The sequence below is a fragment of the Entelurus aequoreus genome, linkage group LG20 (assembly GCF_033978785.1).
Source record: "Entelurus aequoreus isolate RoL-2023_Sb linkage group LG20, RoL_Eaeq_v1.1, whole genome shotgun sequence".
Classification (NCBI taxonomy): Eukaryota; Metazoa; Chordata; class Actinopteri; order Syngnathiformes; family Syngnathidae; genus Entelurus; species Entelurus aequoreus.
The window spans coordinates 44,422,627-44,441,503 of record NC_084750.1 but is presented as its reverse complement, the minus strand read 5'-3'; the positions used below and the strand labels follow the sequence as shown (position 1 = coordinate 44,441,503).

The 18,877-nt window shown below is 33.7% G+C and overlaps 2 protein-coding genes across 2 annotated transcripts in view; both read left to right on the top strand.

Annotated features, from left to right (window-relative positions):
- LOC133636286 (FH1/FH2 domain-containing protein 3-like) overlaps positions 1-10,326 on the top strand; it is a 142,688-nt gene extending 132,362 nt beyond the window's left edge. The window contains 8 exon segments of the mRNA XM_062030145.1: positions 2,520-2,639; positions 2,780-2,890; positions 2,893-2,943; positions 3,015-3,205; positions 6,209-6,413; positions 6,703-6,910; positions 9,117-9,281; positions 9,404-10,326. Coding sequence (XP_061886129.1) covers positions 2,520-2,639; positions 2,780-2,890; positions 2,893-2,943; positions 3,015-3,205; positions 6,209-6,413; positions 6,703-6,910; positions 9,117-9,281; positions 9,404-9,486 — 1,134 coding nt within the window. The 3' untranslated portion in view covers positions 9,487-10,326.
- Positions 10,327-13,711: 3,385 nt separating this feature from the next.
- The window catches only part of LOC133636285 (glutathione S-transferase A-like), a 9,830-nt gene continuing 4,664 nt past the window's right edge, over positions 13,712-18,877 (top strand). Inside the window, exons 1-3 of the mRNA XM_062030144.1 lie at positions 13,712-14,011; positions 16,577-16,642; positions 16,705-16,810. Of these exons, the coding sequence (XP_061886128.1) occupies positions 13,844-14,011; positions 16,577-16,642; positions 16,705-16,810 (340 nt within the window). The 5' untranslated portion in view covers positions 13,712-13,843. The remainder of the gene's footprint in view (positions 14,012-16,576; positions 16,643-16,704; positions 16,811-18,877) is intronic.

Here is an 18,877-nt window from a genome sequence, read left to right as displayed (position 1 = left end):
TTGCAGACACACTACACAATACCATGTACCGGCTTTTAACTGACCTGGAGCCTCGTGTAACTCCAGTTGCGTGGCGCTACAACTAAAAATAGACGCACGTTCAAATCCAGAAAACTACGTACTACGAGTTGGGTGTGGAAGAACTCAAGAGACCAGAGTTAAATGCCACCTTCTTGCAGACACACTACAACAATACCATGACCTGGGGCCTCATGTAACTCCAGTTGCGTGGCGTATCAACTAAAAATAGACGCACGTTCAAATCTAGAAAACTACGAACTAGGAGTTGGGTGTGGAAGAACTCAAGGGACCTGACTTAAACGCCACATTCTTGCAGGCACATCACACAATACCATGTACCGGCTTTTAACTGACCTGGAGCCTCGTGTAACTCGAGTTGCGTGGCGCTACAACTAAAAATAGACGCACATTCAAATCCAGAAAACTACGTACTACGAGTTGGGTGTGGAAGAACTCAAGAGACCAGAGTTAAATGCCACCTTCTTGCAGACACACTACACAATACCATGACCTGGGGCCTCATGTAACTCCAGTTGCATAGCGCTACAACTAAAAATAGACGCACGTTCAAATCCGGAAAACTACGCGCTACAGTAAAAATTCAGATGTATTTCATCAAATCCAAGAAATTTTTTTGGTTACATCTCAATCTACGTGGACTTGATCGCAGGAGTTAGTACGCAAACCATTTGGAAAGTGGTCATGTGCTTAATTGCTGCACAAGTCAGTAGGGGGTGCTTCTCTCTCGTGCTAAGAGCTAACGACAGCCAGCAGGTTGAAAATGTTGTGTTCTAAAAAAAATAATAAATAAAAAGTCGGGCATCAGGAAGAAGATGGATGTCAAAACAGACGAGTGTTAAAAAAGATATTCCTTCTCACTGCTTCATGTCCACCACGAAATGATGCAATCTTGCAATCTTTTAAATGTAAACAAGGGATACAATTTGATTAATCAATTTATTACTGCAACCCAGGAGAGCTTTTTGCGGTTGTACCATTCGCCTCGGTCCGCGCACGAGGACGTACGCCAGGTTTGTGCTGCGCAAGCAAGCCCCGTTACATGAAGCCCCGGGTGTCCCCAATACTTTTCACCCACAGCGACAGGAAAACATGTGCAGACCTTTTCCAGGAAATGTGTAAACGTTGGGGGAAACGTGTGCAGCATCTGCCTGGCAAAACATCAAGCTATTAGTGCTAATTGCCTCGTTAGCAACATCTTGTTGTCCCGCGGCATGCGACACGCGGACTTCAAAGGTAAAATCTACGCCATGAAAACCTTCCACGCAGCCTCGTTAATTTAATATGGTTCCACAGACCTCAATTCTGCACCTGTCGCCATTCTTACCTCAAATGTCATTTGTAGTTTTCTCTAACAAAATCAGATTAATCACACTTGAATTTTGATTAATTAAATGATGAATTGCTTGCATAATTTAAATTAACTTTAAAAAAAGACCCTGAAATTTCACAAATGCAACGTTATTTTCAGAATGTCAACTTAATTTCTTTGGGTGCTCGGATTATTTTGAAGATAATATTCTTTATTGTTTAGTAGGAGTAAGAAAAAAAATTTAATGATACAAATATTTTTCATGAAAATGGATGGATGGATTTGGCGGTAAGAAATGATAAAATATATTATTTATTGTCTAAAAGTAATAAGAAAAATATAAATGATAAAAATATATTCTTAATTATGAAGTAGTAGTTGGAAAAAATAATGATACAAATATATTTGTGTAGTAGTAGTTGGAAAAAAATAAATGATAAAAATATATTCTTAATTATCAAGTAGTAGTTGCGATAAAAAATATGATACAAATATATTTGTTTAGTAGTAGTTAGAAAAAAATATAGACTCTTTATGATTTAGTACTGTAGTAAGAAATACATAAATGATACAATTCCTTTTTGGGAAAGTAACAAGGAACTATAAGTAATTACTTTTTAAGGTATAGCTCGGTTGGTAGAGTGGCCGTGCCAGCAACTTGAGGGTTCCAGGTTTGATCCCCGCTTCCACCATCCTAGTCACTGCCGTTGTGTCCTTGGGCAAGACACTTTACCCACCCTGCTCCCAGTGCCACCCACACTGCTTTAAATGTAATTTAGATATTGGGTTTCACTATGTAAAAGCGCTTTGAGTCACTAGAGAAAAAGCGCTATATAAATATAATTCACTTCACATTCAATCTCTTTATCAACTCGCGCTAACAACACAGCCTGGATCCCCGCTGATGTCACACGTTACTAAGCAACAGGCACCACCTTTTAAAGGCACGCACTCTGCTCTCATGAAACATCTCTCTTTTAAAGGCATAAAAAAAAGCATTTGATTACATTTATTAAGAGTAATTCCGACATTCAATTCGTTTTGGGGAAAGTAACAAGTAATAAGTGATTACTTTTTTCAAGTAATTTGCCCAACAGTGGTGATTAATCTGTGTTCAAACATGATAACTTTGACTAATCATTTGTTTCTCCTAACAACACAAATGCAGGAAGTAGCAGAACCACTGCAGGATCTGAAGGAAGGCATGGAACAACTGGAAAAGAACAAAACTCTCCGCTACATCCTCTCCACGCTGCTTTCTATCGGGAACTTCCTCAATGGAACCAACGTGAGTCCTCACTGGGTCACATGATTAGCAACGGGAGGTCTTAAGTCAGATTGGGTCCAAGCACCGTTAGTCAGCTGACAACGTTAGGATTGACTGGAGTTCCTAATTGGGTGCATATATATACTGTATGTCCACTGCAGGCGAAAGGTTTTGAGCTGACGTACTTGCAGAAGGTGCCAGAAGTGAAGGACACGGTCCATAAACAGTCTCTGCTGCATCACGCCTGCTCCGTGGTGGTCGGAGAACTTCCGATCAGAGCACAGACCTCTACTCCGAGATCGGGGCCGTCACGCGCTCTGCAAAAGTAAGAATCCCTCGCCGCTAAGAAGGAGAATCGCAGTAGCGGACCTTTCTCTCTGTCTGCGTGGACGGCAGGTGGATTTCGACCAGCTGCAGGAGAACCTGAGCCAGATGGAGCGTCGCTGCAAGGCGTCCTGGGACCCACCTGAAGGTGATCGCAAGCACGAGATGAAGCCTCAGCTCAAGCAGAAGATGTCGGACTTCCTCAAAGACTGCGCCGAGCGAATCATCATCCTCAAGATCGTCCACCGCAGGATCATCAACAGGTGCGCTCCTACTTGGTTTGCTAAGAGTGGGGGTGTCCAAACTTTTACCACTGAGGGCCGCGCACTAGAGATGCGCGGAAGGCAATTATTTCATCCGCAACCGCATCACAAAAGTCGTCATCCACCCGCCATCCACCCGAACTACATTTTATCAAAACCACAACCGCCCGCCACCCACCCGTTGTTATATATCTAATATAGACGATGCAAGGCATTAATATCTCTTGCGTGGCATTAATATCTCTTGCCACGCATTAGAGGCTTAGAGCTATTAATGCGTGATAATATTATTTATCATTATTATAATATTATTGTCATTTCCATTAAGAAAGTGTTGACTATTATTGTTATTTTTTTCCCCTGGTCTTTAGTATTCCCTTTTTAGTTTGTCACGTACCACATTTGCTGCCGGCGTTGCCATTTTTTTCTTTTTTTCTTCTTCTTCTGTTGTGTTGTGGTGTGCTGTGTCACGCCAAATTTCTTCCCCCTACAAACCCCCCCCCCCCCCCCCCCCCCCATTTACTTCCATGGTCCATGTTTCCTCTTACGTCATTGACAGCGAGCGATAGCACTTCGGCTTTGACTGCCCGTCGCTGGAAGGATACTTCGTCTTTGACAGCTGCTGGAATCTGAAGAAATCGATTATTGTTTTTTTTTGTACAGGCGCGAAACAGGACAGTCGCGTGCCGGTTAAGGACCCCCGGCAACTTTGTGACTATTGGACGCAGCCCCGGAAGTAAATGGGGGGGAGAAGGTTTTTGTAGGGGGGAAGAAATTTGGCGTGACAGCTGCAGCAGTGCCTGATGAACAATTGCCTGTTTCAAAGAGTGCTGCTCGTTTTTCGTATGTGGGTAACAACATTTAACTATGTATATATATTTCCGAATTGGTTCAACCGCCACCCCCGCCCGAATCTATTTAAAATCCATTTTTTTCGTCATGCATCCGCCCGACCCGAGGATTATCCGCGGACTCCGCGGTTGTGTCCGCAAACCGCGCATCTCTACCGCACACTGAATAATCAAACACTGAATCAAGGCATGCTGGGGCCATTTTGATATTTTTTATTTCCAAAACCAATACTCTATATACAGCATATATATATATATACATATATATATATATATATATATATATATATATATATATATATATATATATATATATATATATATAGGTATATAAATATAAATGTGTGTGTGTGTGTGTGTGTGTGTGTGTGTGTGTGTGTGTGTGTGTGTGTAAGTAAGTGTATATATACTGTATGTGTGTGTATGTATGTATATATATATATATGTATATATATATGTATGTGTATATATGTGTGTGTGTATATGTATATAAGTGTATATATATATATATATATATACACACATGTGTGTATATATGTGTGTGGGTGTATGTATATGTATGTGTGCGTGTATATGTATGTATATGTACCGCATATATGTGTGTGAATATATGTGTGTGTGTGTGTGTGTATATATATACAGTGTATATATATATATATATATATATATATATATATATATATATATATATATATATATATATATATATATGTATATGCGTGTGTATGTACAGTATATGTGTGTGTGGGTATGTATATTAATTATTTAACAGTTAAAGCTCCCCTTGAGGTCTTTTTTAAAATATATATATATTTTATGGCCTTTTTGGTACACAAAATATGCAACATTTTCCCCAAAAAAATATTCAAAATGTAATATTTGATGTGAAGTAATTGGAGCCTTAAATAGGTCAATAAGTCATAACAATATTGATTTTTTTTTAACAAAAAAATCCCAAATCTCTTAAAAGTGTTAATAATAAGTCATTCATTATATTTTTACTTTTAACGCTTAAATTAACTTCCTAACTGTTGATTATAACTTTATTATTTTGTTAAGGTTTTTTTGTTTATTGTATGCCTTTTTTGTCAAAGAAAACTGTTTTTTATGACCAAAAATTTACCCCAAAAAATATTTTAAATTTGAATGTTAAGTAATTAGTAATTAGTAGATTATGAAGTAACTGGTGCCTTTAATAAGTCAATTCTAGACAACACTGATTTTGATTCTTTTTTTTTTTTTTGGTCAATGACAGTTTAAAGAAAAAATTATAATCCTGCTAAAATGATCAGGGATCCAAAAGGGGCCCACTCATAAGTGTTGATAATAAATCATTCTTTTTTTTTTTTACTTTTAACGCTTAAATTAACTTCCTATCTGTCGATTATAAGTTTATTCTTTTTTTCAGGTTTTCTTGTTTATTTTATGCCTTTTATTGTCAAAGAAAACTGTTTATGACAAAATATTTTCCCCAAAAAATATTTTAAATTTGAATGTTTAGTAATTAGTACATTATGAAGTAACTGGTGCCTTCAATAAATCAATTCAAGACAACACTGATTTTGATTTATTATTATTTTTTGGTCAATGACAGTTTAAAGAAAAAATAATAATCCCGCTAAAATGATCAGGGATCCAAAAGGGCCTCACTCATAAAAGTGTTAATAATAAGTAATTCATTATATTTTTTTACTTTTAACGCTTAAATTAACTTCCTATCTGTCGATTATAAGTTTATTATTTTGTGATGGTTTTTTATGACAAAAATGTTCCCCAAAAAATATTTAAAATTTGAATGTTAAGTAATTAGTACTTAGTATATTATGAAGTAACTGGTGCCTTCAATAAGTCAATTCAAGACAACACTGATTTTGATTCTTTTTTTTTTGTTTTGGTCAATGACAGTTTAAAGAAAAAAACAGCCTGCATGGCAGCTTTATGTTATCACAGTCAACATTGCAACTTGTTCTCATTACATTTCACCTGTATGCCTATTCATTCCACTTTTTTATGTTTTTTTTTTGTAATAGTGTTTATAGAATTTGTTAAAAAATGAGCCGCGGGCCGCACTTTGGACACCTGTGCCTTAGCGCCTGAACAAAAAGATAAGGAGTTGGACAATGTAGCTCATGATTCTTCCTGTTCCTGTCAGGTTCCATTCATTCCTGTTGTTCCTGGGCCACCCGGCCTACAGCGTGAGGGAGATCAGCGTGCACAAGTTCAGTAAGATCCTCAGCGAGTTCGCCTTGGAGTACCGCACCACCCGAGACCGCGTGCTGCAGCAGAAACAGAAGCGAGCCGACCACCGCGAGCGCAACAAAACGCGAGGGAAGATGATCATAGACGTCCACGCTCCTGTGAGTCCTTGCTTCTTTTTCTTCCGAATGCAGCGTCGCTCCTTTTCAACTTCCCTCTTCCTGTTCACTGAGCCTTTCCTCTTCCTGTCACCTGTAGTCTGATGAAGAAGAGGAGAGCGAGGTACCAAATAGTGTGTGCCCGTCTCCTGCATGAGTGCAACATTTGTCACTTTCACTTCCTCTTTTTGCTTGAAGTCATAATAACCCAGCATCGAATGTATTCTGGAACAAAATGCATGCCCATGGAAAGGAATGCACGCTGACTTTTGCCCTCTATCTTTGCGCGCAGTGCGGGAGGCACGGGTCCAGCAGCGCCCCTAGTGGTAGCCAGGAGGGCGGGCGGCCTGAAGGTCTGGACCACGCAGAGGACGCCGTGGAGCACGAGCACATGAAGGCGATGCTGAGGACCAGCGTTAGCAGCACAGGCAGCGACAAGGAGGGCAGCGGCGTTGTACCCGGGCTACGTATGCGCACTAGATCACGACCAGGACGCGGAGGTGAGCTTGATTGAAAGTTGACCAGTTTAAGTTCATTCATGCCTACTTAATTCAATTCAATTTCACTTGATTTAAGTTGACTCAATTATTACAACTCAATTATTTAACTCACAATTTAATTTTCGCTAGTTCAATTTAACTCCATTTAAATTTACTGAATTAAATTGAACTCAATTTCATTTAATTCCATTTAACTGAATTTAATTTAAGTCAATTTAACCCAATTCGTTTTAACTCAATTTCATTTAACTCCACTTTACTGAACTCAATTTAATTTAACTCCATTTAACTCAATTGAATTTTACTCAATTCAATTTCACTTGATTTAAGTTGACTCAATTAATACAACTCAATTATTTAACTCACAATTTAATTTTCGTTAGTTCAATTTAACTCCATTTAAATTTACTGAATTAAATTTAACTCAATTTAATTTAATTCCGTTTAACAAAATGTAATTTAACTCAATTTAACCCTATTCATTTTAACTCAATTCAACCCAATTCATTTTAACTCAATTTAATTTAACTCAATTTTACTGAACTCATTTTAATTTAACTCAATTTAACCCTATTCATTTTAACTCAATTCAACCCAATTCATTTTAACTCAATTTAAGTTAACTCAATTTTACTGAACTCATTTTAATTTAACTCAATTGAATTTTACTCAATTCAATTTCACTTGATTTAAGTTGACTCAATTAATACAACTCAATTAATTAACTCACAATTTTATTTTCGTTAGTTAAATTTAACTCCAGGGGCAGTAATAAAATGTAATTTAACTCAATTTAACCCTAATCATTTTAACTCAATTTAATTTAACACAATTTAAATATTTTATTTTAACAAAAAAATAACACAATTTTTTTAAACTCAATAGAATTTAACTTAATTCAACTCTGGTTTAATTCTATTTAATTTGACTCAATTAATTTAACATAATTTTACTTTAACTTAATTCAACTATAATTTCATTCAATTTAATTTGACTCAATTAATTTAACATAATTTTAGTTAAATCCATTTTATTTAACTAATTTCCAGTCAATATACCTAATTTAAATTAACTCAATTCAACTAAATTTAACTGAAAAAAATGAATTAATTTTAATTTAACTCAATCTAACAAAATTTGATTTAACTCAATGTAACTCAATTTAATTTAACTTATCTTAACTTTAATTGAAATCGGTGTAACTAAATTTAATTCAAATACATTTTACTCAATTTATATCAATTATTATTAATTTTACTATGTTAATTTAACTCAAGTTAATTCAACGTTATTTAACTCAATTCAACTAAATTTAATGTAACTCATTGTAACTAAATTAAATGTTCCTAAATTAAACTAATTTTAATTGTAATCCATATGCCTCAATTTAAGTTAACTCAATGCAACTCAACTAAATTTAATTGAACTGAATTTAACTCAATTTAATTTAACACAATTTAAATATTTTATTTTAACAAAAAATCACACAATTTATTTCAACTCAATTTAATTTAACTTAATTCAACTCTGGTTTAGTTCTATTTAATTTGACTCAATTAATTTAACATAATTTTTCTTAATTCAATTTAATTTAACTAAATTCAACTCAATATACTTAATTCAAATTAACTAAATTTAAACAAATTTAACTGAAGAAAACTGAATTAATTTTAATTTAACTCAATCTAACAAAATTGTATTTAAATTAATTTTACACAATTTATATCAATTATAATTAATTTTACAATATTAATTGAACTCAACTTAATTCAATTGTATTTAACTCAATTCAACTAAATTTAATGTAACTCAATTAAATGTTCCTAAATTCAACTAAATTTAATTGTAATCGATATGCCTCAATTTAAGTTAACTCAATGCAATTCAACAAAATTTAATTGAACTGATTTTAACTCAATTTAATTTAACACAATTTAAATATTTTATTTGAACAAAATTTAATACAATTTATTTCAACTCAATTTAATTTAACTAAATTTAAGTTTAACACAATTTAAATATTTTATTTGAACAAAATGTAACACAATTGAATTCAAATCAATTTAATTTAACTTAATTCAACTCTAATTTAATTCAATTCAATTAAGCTGAACTTGACTAGATATTTTTCACTCGCTCTAATTGAAATAATTCACTTTGAATAAAAACAAAGTTTTGAACATGTGACTTTTTATTTCATTTGCAGGGGCCAGCTTGCGGACGCGGACCCCGGCGGTGGAGGAGGCTCAGGTATGCGGGGATGACGCCGCCGACGAGATAATGGAGCGCATCGTGAGGTCCGCCACTCAGGCTCCGGGGAGTCGACCACAGCCGCGAGAGAGGAGGAGATCCAGGGCCAACCGGAAGTCATGTAAGAAGCAGGCACAACAACATAAGACTATTCAAAAAGTCGTAACATTAAGAAAGGTCGAACTGACCTTTGTTTTAAGATGTGTAGTGAAGCCTGCGTATGAATGTCTTCTCTCCTTACAGTGAGGCGGACCCTAAAGAACGGTTTGACCCCAGAGGAGGCCTTGGCGTTAGGCTTAGCCGACACCGGCGAGCCGCAGCTGTAACCACGCCCCCCTCTGCTGGCTCCTCCCCTCGCCGGCTGCCTTTTGCTATTTTTTATGTTATTTTCCTTGCACCAAGAAGAAGCTACACGGCTTTTCTGTCAGCTGCTAACCTTTGCCGGATGTGTCTGAGTGATGATGTCAGTGTTTCAACTAATGCACAAAGACGAAGGATGATCAATTGGAACTTTTATTTATAGAGCTCTATTTTCGTGTCGCTGTCACGTCACCGTTACTCAAGCTGTGAACTCTCCGCCCAAAGATGAATTCATGCTCACTTCCAAAGTACCTTAAGAAATGAAACATCACCATCTCCCGTGTAAATAGACATGTCTGAAGGATAGGAAAGGACTTCGATTGGATTTGTGCCTTTCTCGCCAAAAGGGACAATTGCTGCACCGGCTTCCCCAATTGGACTTTTTCTTTTGGCTCAGTATTTACTTGAAAAGCTTGGTAATCAGTCGTGTTTTGCACCTTACTAGTTGTGCAGCAAAAAAGGAGGTTTTTAACTGTAAAGTGTAAAAAAGACAAACTAAATCATTTTTGTACATGTATTAAAGTATTTGACATGAGAGACACTTTACTTTCTGGGTGTGTGTTCGTATTGTGCATGTTTCCTGTACGGTTTTGTAGAAATGTGGAAAGAGGCTATTCTGTCAAATGTGACCGAGATTTGGGGCTGTTACTTGGGGCTACTTGGCCCCTGAGGCGCTTTTTAGGACCTTCCGGAGGACGTGAAGGTCCGCCAGCAAGCTCATGTTGCGAGTTGACGGCGGAGTCCAACTGTTTCACTTGAAATGCTGTTTGTACACATTCTACAAAAACACAAATAAACACTGTGTGGGGAAAGAATTGCTGTATTCTACCAATTCATTCATTGTACGCTACTGTATTATGTTTCATTCAGGGGTGTCCAAAGTAGCATTCTAATATTAGCATGCAAGCTTTTTTTTTTGTTTGCTAATTTTGTAGGTACACACCTCAGTGTCAAATAGATAGAATAGAATAGAAAGTACTTTACTGATCCCTGGGGGAAATTCAGCACCACAGTTCGCTCACAATAAACACTTGGGTATTTTTTTACATGTGAATAATATAAATACAGTCTATTATACAGCATTATTCACATGTGAATAACATAAATAGTCTTTTATACATCATTGTTCACATGTGAATAATAAAAATACAACCTATACAGCATTATTCACATGTGAATAATATAAACAGTCTATTATACGGCATTATTCACATGTGAATAATATAGATACAGTCACTGTATTTATATTATTCACATTATACGGCATTATTCACATGTGAATAATATAAATACAGTCTGTTATACAGCATTATTCACATCTGAATAATATAAATACAGTCTATTATACAGCATTATTCACATGTGAATATTATAAATACAGTCTATTATACAGCATTATTCACATGTGAATAATATAAATACAGTATTATACAGCATTATTCACATGTGAATATTATAAATACAGTCTATTATACAGCATTATTCACATGTGAAGAATATAAATACAGTCTATTATACAGCATTATTCACATGTGAATAACATACATAGTCTTTTATACATCATTGTTCACATGTGAATAATATAAATACAGTCTATTATACAGCATTATTCACATGTGAATAATATAATTACAGTCTATTATACAGCATTATTCACATGTGAATAATATAAATACAGTCTATTATACAGCATTATTTGCATGTGAATAATATAAATACAGTCTATTATACGGCATTATTCACATGTGAATAATATAAATACAGTCTCTTATATAGCATTATTCGCATGTGAATAATTTAAATACAGTCTATTATACAGCATTATTCACATGTGAATAATATAAATACAGTCTATTATACAGCATTATTCACATGTGAATAATATAAATACAGTCTATTATACAGAATTATTCACATGTGAATAACAAATACAGTCTATTATACAGTATTATTCACATGTGAATAATATAAATACAGTCTATTATACAGCATTATTCACATGTGAATAACATAAATACAGTCTATTATACAGCATTATTCACATGTGAATAATATAAATACAGTCTATTATACAGCATTATTCACATGTGAATAATATAAATACAGTCTCTTATATAGCATTATTCGCATGTGAATAATTTAAATACAGTCTATTATACAGCATTATTCACATGTGAATAATATAAATACAGTCTATTATACGGAATTATTCACATGTGAATAATATAAATACAGTCTATTATACGGCATTATTCACATGTGAATAATATAAATACTAGAGATGTCCGATAATATCGGTCTGCCGATATTATCGGCCGATAAATGCGTTAAAATGTACTATCGGAAATTATCGGTATCGGTTTTCTTATTATCAGTATCGGTTTTTATTTTTTTATTTTTTTTGTTTTATTAAATCCACATAAAAAACACAAGATACACTTACAATTAGTGCACCAACCCAAAAAACCTCCCTCCCCCATTCACACTCATTCACACAAAAGGGTTGTTTCTTTCTGTTATTAATATTCTGGTTCCTACATTATATATCAATATATATCAATACAGTCTGCAAGGGATACAGTCCGTAAGCACACATGATTGTGCGTGCTGCTGGTCCACTAATAATACTAACCTTTAACAGTTAATTTTACAAATTTTCATTAATTACTAGTTTCTATGTAACTGTTTTTATATTGTTTTACTTTCTTTTCTATTCAAGAAAATGTTTTTAATTTATTTATCTTATTTTATTTGATTCATTTTTTTAAAAAGTACCTTATCTTCACCATACCTGGTTGTCCAAATTAGGCATAATAATGTGTTAATTCCACGACTGTATATATCGGTTGATATCGGTATCGGTTGATATCGGTATCGGTAATTAAAGTGTTTGACAATATCGGCATATCGGATATCGGCAAAAAGCCATTATCGGACATCCCTAATAAATACAGTCACTGTATTTATATTATTCACATTATACAGCATTATTCACATGTGAATAATGCTGTATAATAGACTGTATTTATATTATTCACATGTGAATAATGCTGTATAATAGACTGTATTTATATTATTCACATGTGAATAATGCTGTATAATAGACTGTATTTATGTTATTCACATGTGAATAATTCTGTATAATAGACTGTATTTATGTTATTCACATGTGAATAATGCTGTATAATTGACTGTATTTATATTATTCACATGTGAATAATGCTGTATAATAGACTGTATTTATATTATTCACATGTGAATAATGCTGTATAATAGACTGTATTTATGTTATTCACATGTGAATAATGCTGTATAATAGACTGTATTTATATTATTCACATGTGAATAATGCTGTATAATAGACTGTTTTTATATTATTCACATGTGAATAATGCTGTATAATAGACTGTATTTATATTATTCACATGTGAATAATTCTGTATAATAGACTGTATTTATGTTATTCACATGTGAATAATTCTGTATAATAGACTGTATTTATGTTATTCACATGTGAATAATGCTGTATAATAGACTGTATTTATATTATTCACATGTGAATAATGCTGTATAATAGACTGTATTTATGTTGTTCATCCTGGACATTCAAACTAACACTTTCCCAAGTTCCAAACCAAATTCCCGTTTTCCTGGAAATTCCAACTCTTCAACATTCAAACCATTCCGACAATCAAACCCATTTCAGCGTTTAAACGACTTCAACATTTCAACCATTTCTGCATTCGCCCTGCATTCCATTAGCATTTCAGCATCCAGTAACCAACGTGTCCGCATGTGGCTAGTAGGAGTTACCAAAACATTTTTTTTAAATTAACCACTCCAGGGGACGGCGTTGCGCGGTTGGAAGAGTGGCCGTTGCCAGCAACCTGAGGGTTCCTGGTTCGATCTCCAGCTTCTACAAACCGAGTCACGTCCGTCGGGTCTTCGAGCAAGACACTTCACCCTTGCTCCTGATGGGTCGTATTAACCCATATACCATACTACATTCTGTCAGCATTTCACTTCAACTTCAGCATTGGAGCATTCAAACAAATTCTTCTAGTTTTGATGAATAATTAGCATTTTCTATTCAAAAAAACGTTGAATCTGTGTTTTATTCAAAAGCAGTTGATTGAAAAATAGTCTGTCAGTAACATTGTTGTCCGCTAGGGGGCAGAATCTCACCGAGCAGCTTGATACGCAGGCTGATAATTACACATTGAAGAAGAATATAATCTTATCAATGCTAATTTGAGGACGTGACGGCTAGCTACGTGTCCAAAGTGTCCACTTCCCGTCCAGGCTGCGGACCTTCTCTACGCCATGGCCGAAGATATGCATCTGTATTGGGGCTCCGGGTCTGCGCCGTGCTGGAGAGTCATGATCGCCCTGGAGGAGAAGAACCTGCAAGGCTTCAAGAATACGCTGCTTTCCTTCGACAAAAACGAGCACAAGTCACCCGGCGTTTTAGCCCAAAACCCCAGAGGACAGGTAAAAAAATAAATAAATAAAAAAGACGGCACTTTTGTCGAATGAGTTCCTTTAATAAACACCAACTAAAGACTACACAGGTTGCCATGCGAGCGGTAACACTCTTCTCTGTGACGTCACGACCAGAGTGCATTCAAAACTTTCAGTTTTTGTTTTTTTCGCCAATAAATAATTCGTTGCTAAAAATGATTTCAACACTGGGGGAATAATCAGATAAATCGCTGTCATTCGGCTCATGTTTAGTTTGTTAGTAAGCTCGTTTTATACATTCTTTGAACTTTTGAATATATTAAGTTAAGTGAGCATGCGCATAGGCCCTTTTCAAAAAACCGCTTCTCAAAACAATAATTAAAATAAATATATCCGTTGTGGTTCTGTCAAGATACTCACACGTGTTGTGTTTGATAAGAATAATACAATTATATATGTACATCTTAGCGCTCTTTGGGGAGAAAAATTGATATTTGATGTTTTGATTAGAGTTTTGGACATGGAAAGATCCGAGTGAACGTGAACGTAGCATAAATGGAGGCCGATTGTATATATATTTTTAATTGAACATACAGACAACAGATTGAAAATATGCACACACAAAAAATAAGGCATTTCCAAAACATTACAATATTTCAAACATTCACAAGGGGGAGCCATCATTATTTTTATGTAAACTAACACAAATGGATAAAAATAACTAAAAGTAATAACATACAATTAAAATAATATATATTTTTAAAAATGGGCTTATCTAAAACAACTTAATTTGTCCAATAAGAATAAAAAAATTACGGGCTTGTCATCTTCCAAGATGTTATTAATAACTTGAAATTATTAAACCAGAGTGGAGAATTTGGGTTTGACTTTAAGAAATCGACTTTTATGTAAAAAAAAAAAAAAAAAATGTTTAGCTTGCAACATAATATAAATAATCATTTCTAAGTTCCTATTTTTTTAAATAAATATACTAAATTTAATCTCGAGACCTTTTGTATCTGATATGATGTCGTATCAGGAATGTGCCAATAATAAAAATTCACATAATATAATTATATAACAATATTTATTACATAATATATTTAATTAATAGTTACAATTTCTATCATGCTAGTTTATTAATGATAAACTCATTGCCTGTGTGTCATTAATAGCGGTCATGGTTACAGTAGTATACTAACAGTTTTATTACTTTGAGGAATGAACAATTAACCTGTTTAATACCCATTCTTTCAATATTATTTAGATTATTTCCGTTTGTTAAATGTTACATTTTATGAATACATTATTAGCATCCATTCATAATGTTGACATTGTTTTTCCGCCTGGCAGACTGTAAAGCAACAGAGCAGGTCGCCGACCTAGCTTCTCTGAAAGATATACACATACTGTACATATACATTCACTGTACAAACAGATATATACACATACTGTACATATACATTCACTGTACAAACATACATATACACATACATGTACATATACATTCACTGTACAAACATACATATACACATACTGTACATATACATTCACTGTACAAACATACATATACACATACTGTACATATACAGTCACTGTACAAACATACTGTACATATACACATACTGTACATAAAAAAGTACATATACATACACTCATGCATATAATCACGCTTCATCAAACATAAATTAACGTTGTTGCCCTAGGGTAAACTGGGTAACACATGGCACACTGACAAAGCTTAACCTATTGTTACTATAACAATCTACAAGGTTAATATAGGTTGCTTCTCTTTCTTCCCCTTCATTTTTCTGCTTTCTTTTGTATCTCTAGTTATCATTACATTTATGTATTGTTGCATTGTAAACATTTTTCATGTACACACTTCAGAGTGTTGTATTTTGTTACTTGGCACACGTTACAGTTAGCATTTTAAAATGCTACCAACAGCATGCTAGATTGTTTTAGCCAATTTAGCAGAAATGCACCTAAGTGTTGTATAGTTTTGTTACTACTGTTAACTGTACGCTTGCTACTGTTGGCATGACATCATAGTAATGTTAGCACGCTAGCCTTTTTTAGCTCATTTTGCTAATATTTTTTGTTACTTTTAATGCCATCTGGCCAGCTTGCTAACTGTTAGCATTTCAGTTCGGCTTTGGCTCTTCAGCAGTCACAAGAAATGTCTGACAAAATTGAATTTTCTAGTTCTTTGGGAAAAAAAAAAGTCAATATTTTACTGGTTTTGAAGGTAGAAATTAGCAAAATGGCCCTCATTTCTTTGCTTTATTTGATTAAATACACACATTATTGTATTATTTTCCATCATACATATGATTTGTTTGAATACTATTATGACCATTCTTAAATTATGCATGTTATGTGTTCAAATAATAACTTTATTTGACTTTATTTAAATAAATGTGATCAAATTTAGAAATAAAATTGCATTAGTACAATTATTAACCTCCTCATTAAGCAGGAGTTACTCAACACGGTTTTATGTGGAATGAACACTTTTTACATTACAATAATGATAATAATAATAATAATAATATCAAAAACCTCTAATAATATCACCCTTTTTTGTTACAGCTTCCTACTTTCAAACATGGCGACAACATCCTGAATGAATCCTACGCAGCCTGCTTCTACCTGGAGGTAAAGAAAAAGAGCGTGTGATGAGGCGTGAGCGTGTTGAAAGCTGCACTTTGTTTACCCAGAGTCAGTTCAAGCGTCAGGGGAGCAAGCTGCTCCCAGATGGCGCCGCCGAGCAAGCCCTGGTGTACCAGCGCATGTTCGAGGGGCTCACCTTCTACGACAAACTGTGTAAGACCTCCCTTTCCGTCATGGCTTACCTCCACCTTGTCAGGTGAAAGGTCCAATCCTATAAAACACACTAAACCTTCAGTTTTGTTAATGCACGAGGAACAAAGTCCAAAATCACTTTACAGTAAGTTACATTGAGTTATACGTCATATTAAAGTCCTACGCAACTCAAATGTTATTGGAAATCTTTAATGAGGACTTCCAGTTTGTTATGGTGACAAAAGTGACCGAAAACATGTTTTAATTTGAATTATTACACTTGATATAATTGAATTTAAACTTAATTTTTGGATTCTTGTTTTTGCTGTTTATTTTGTGCACACCATTGGTCAAAAATCCTTACCTTACATTATAAAAAGTGTTATTAAGGTCCAAAAATCACTAGGTAACAAACCACATAGTGTCATATATTCTTATTGGAAATCTTTAATGAGGGCTTCCAGTTTGTTATGATGACAAAATTAACCTAAAACATGTTTTATTTAGAATTATTACACTTGATATAATTTAATATGAACTTACTTTTTGGCATCTTGTTTTTGCTGTTTATTTGTTGTACCCCATTGGTCAAAATTCCTTACCTTACATTATTTAAGTGTTATTAAGATCCAAAATCAATAGACAACAAACCACATAGTATCACCAATTCTTATTGGAAATCTTTAATGAGGACTTCCAGTTTGTTATAATGACAAAAGTGACCGAAAAACATGTTTTATTTGTATTTATTAAACTTGATATATTTAGATATCAACATATTTTTGTCAAACTGTTTTTGTGTACACCATTGGTCAACATTCCTTACCTTACATTATAAAAAGTGTTATTAAGATCCAAAAATCAATAGGCAACAAACCCTTATTGGAAATCTTTAATGAGGACTTCCAGTTTGTTATGATGACAAAATTGACCTAAAACATGTTTTATTTTTATTTATTAAACTTGATATAATTGAATTTAAACTTACTTTTTGGCATCTTGTTTTTGCTGTTTATTTGTTCCTTACCTCACATTATAAAAAGTGTTATTAAGATCCGAAAATCAATAGATAATAAACCACGTAGTGTCATATATTCTTATTGGAAATCTTTAATGAGGGCTTCCGGTTTGTTATGGTGACAAAAGTGACCTAAAACATGTTTTATTTTTATTTATTAAACTTTATATATTTAAATATCAACATTTATGTCATCCTGTTTTTGCTGTTTTGTTGTCTTTTTGTGTGCACCATTGGTCAAAATTCCTTACCTTACATTATAAAAAGTGTTATTAAGGTCCAAAAATCAATAGACAACAAACCCTTATTGGAAATCTTTAATGAGGACTTCCAGTTTGTTATGATGACAAAATTGACCTAAAACATGTTTTATTTTTATTTATTAAACTTTATATATTTAAATATCAACAATTATGTCATCCTGTTTTTGCTGTTTTGTTGTCTTTTTGTGTACACCATCAGTCAAAATTCCTTACCTTACATTATAAAAAGTGTTATTAAGGTCCAAAAATCAATAGATAATAAACCACATAGTGTCATGTATTCTTATTGAAAATCTTTAATGAGGGCTTCCAGTTTGTTATGGTGACAAAATTAACCTAAAACATGTTTTGTTTTGAATTATTACACTTGATATAATTGAATATAAACTTGCTTTTTGGCATCTTGTTTTTGCTGTTTATTTTTTGCACACAATTGGTCAAAATTCCTTACCTTACATTATAAAAAGTGTTATTAAGATCCAAAAATCAATAGGTAATAAACCACATATATTCTTATTGACAATATTTAATGAGGGCTTCCAGTTTGTTATGACAACATTAACCTAAAACATGTTTTATTTGGTTTTATTAAACTTGATATAATTGAATTTAAACTTACTTTTTGACATCTTGTTTTTGCTGTTTATTTGTTGTACGCCATTGGTCAAAATTCCTTACCTTACGTTTTTAAAAAGTGTTATTAAGGTCCAAAAATCAATAGACAACAAACCACATAGTGTCATGTATTCTTATTGGAAATCTTTAATGAGTTTGTTATGACAAAAGTGACCTAAAACATGTTTTATT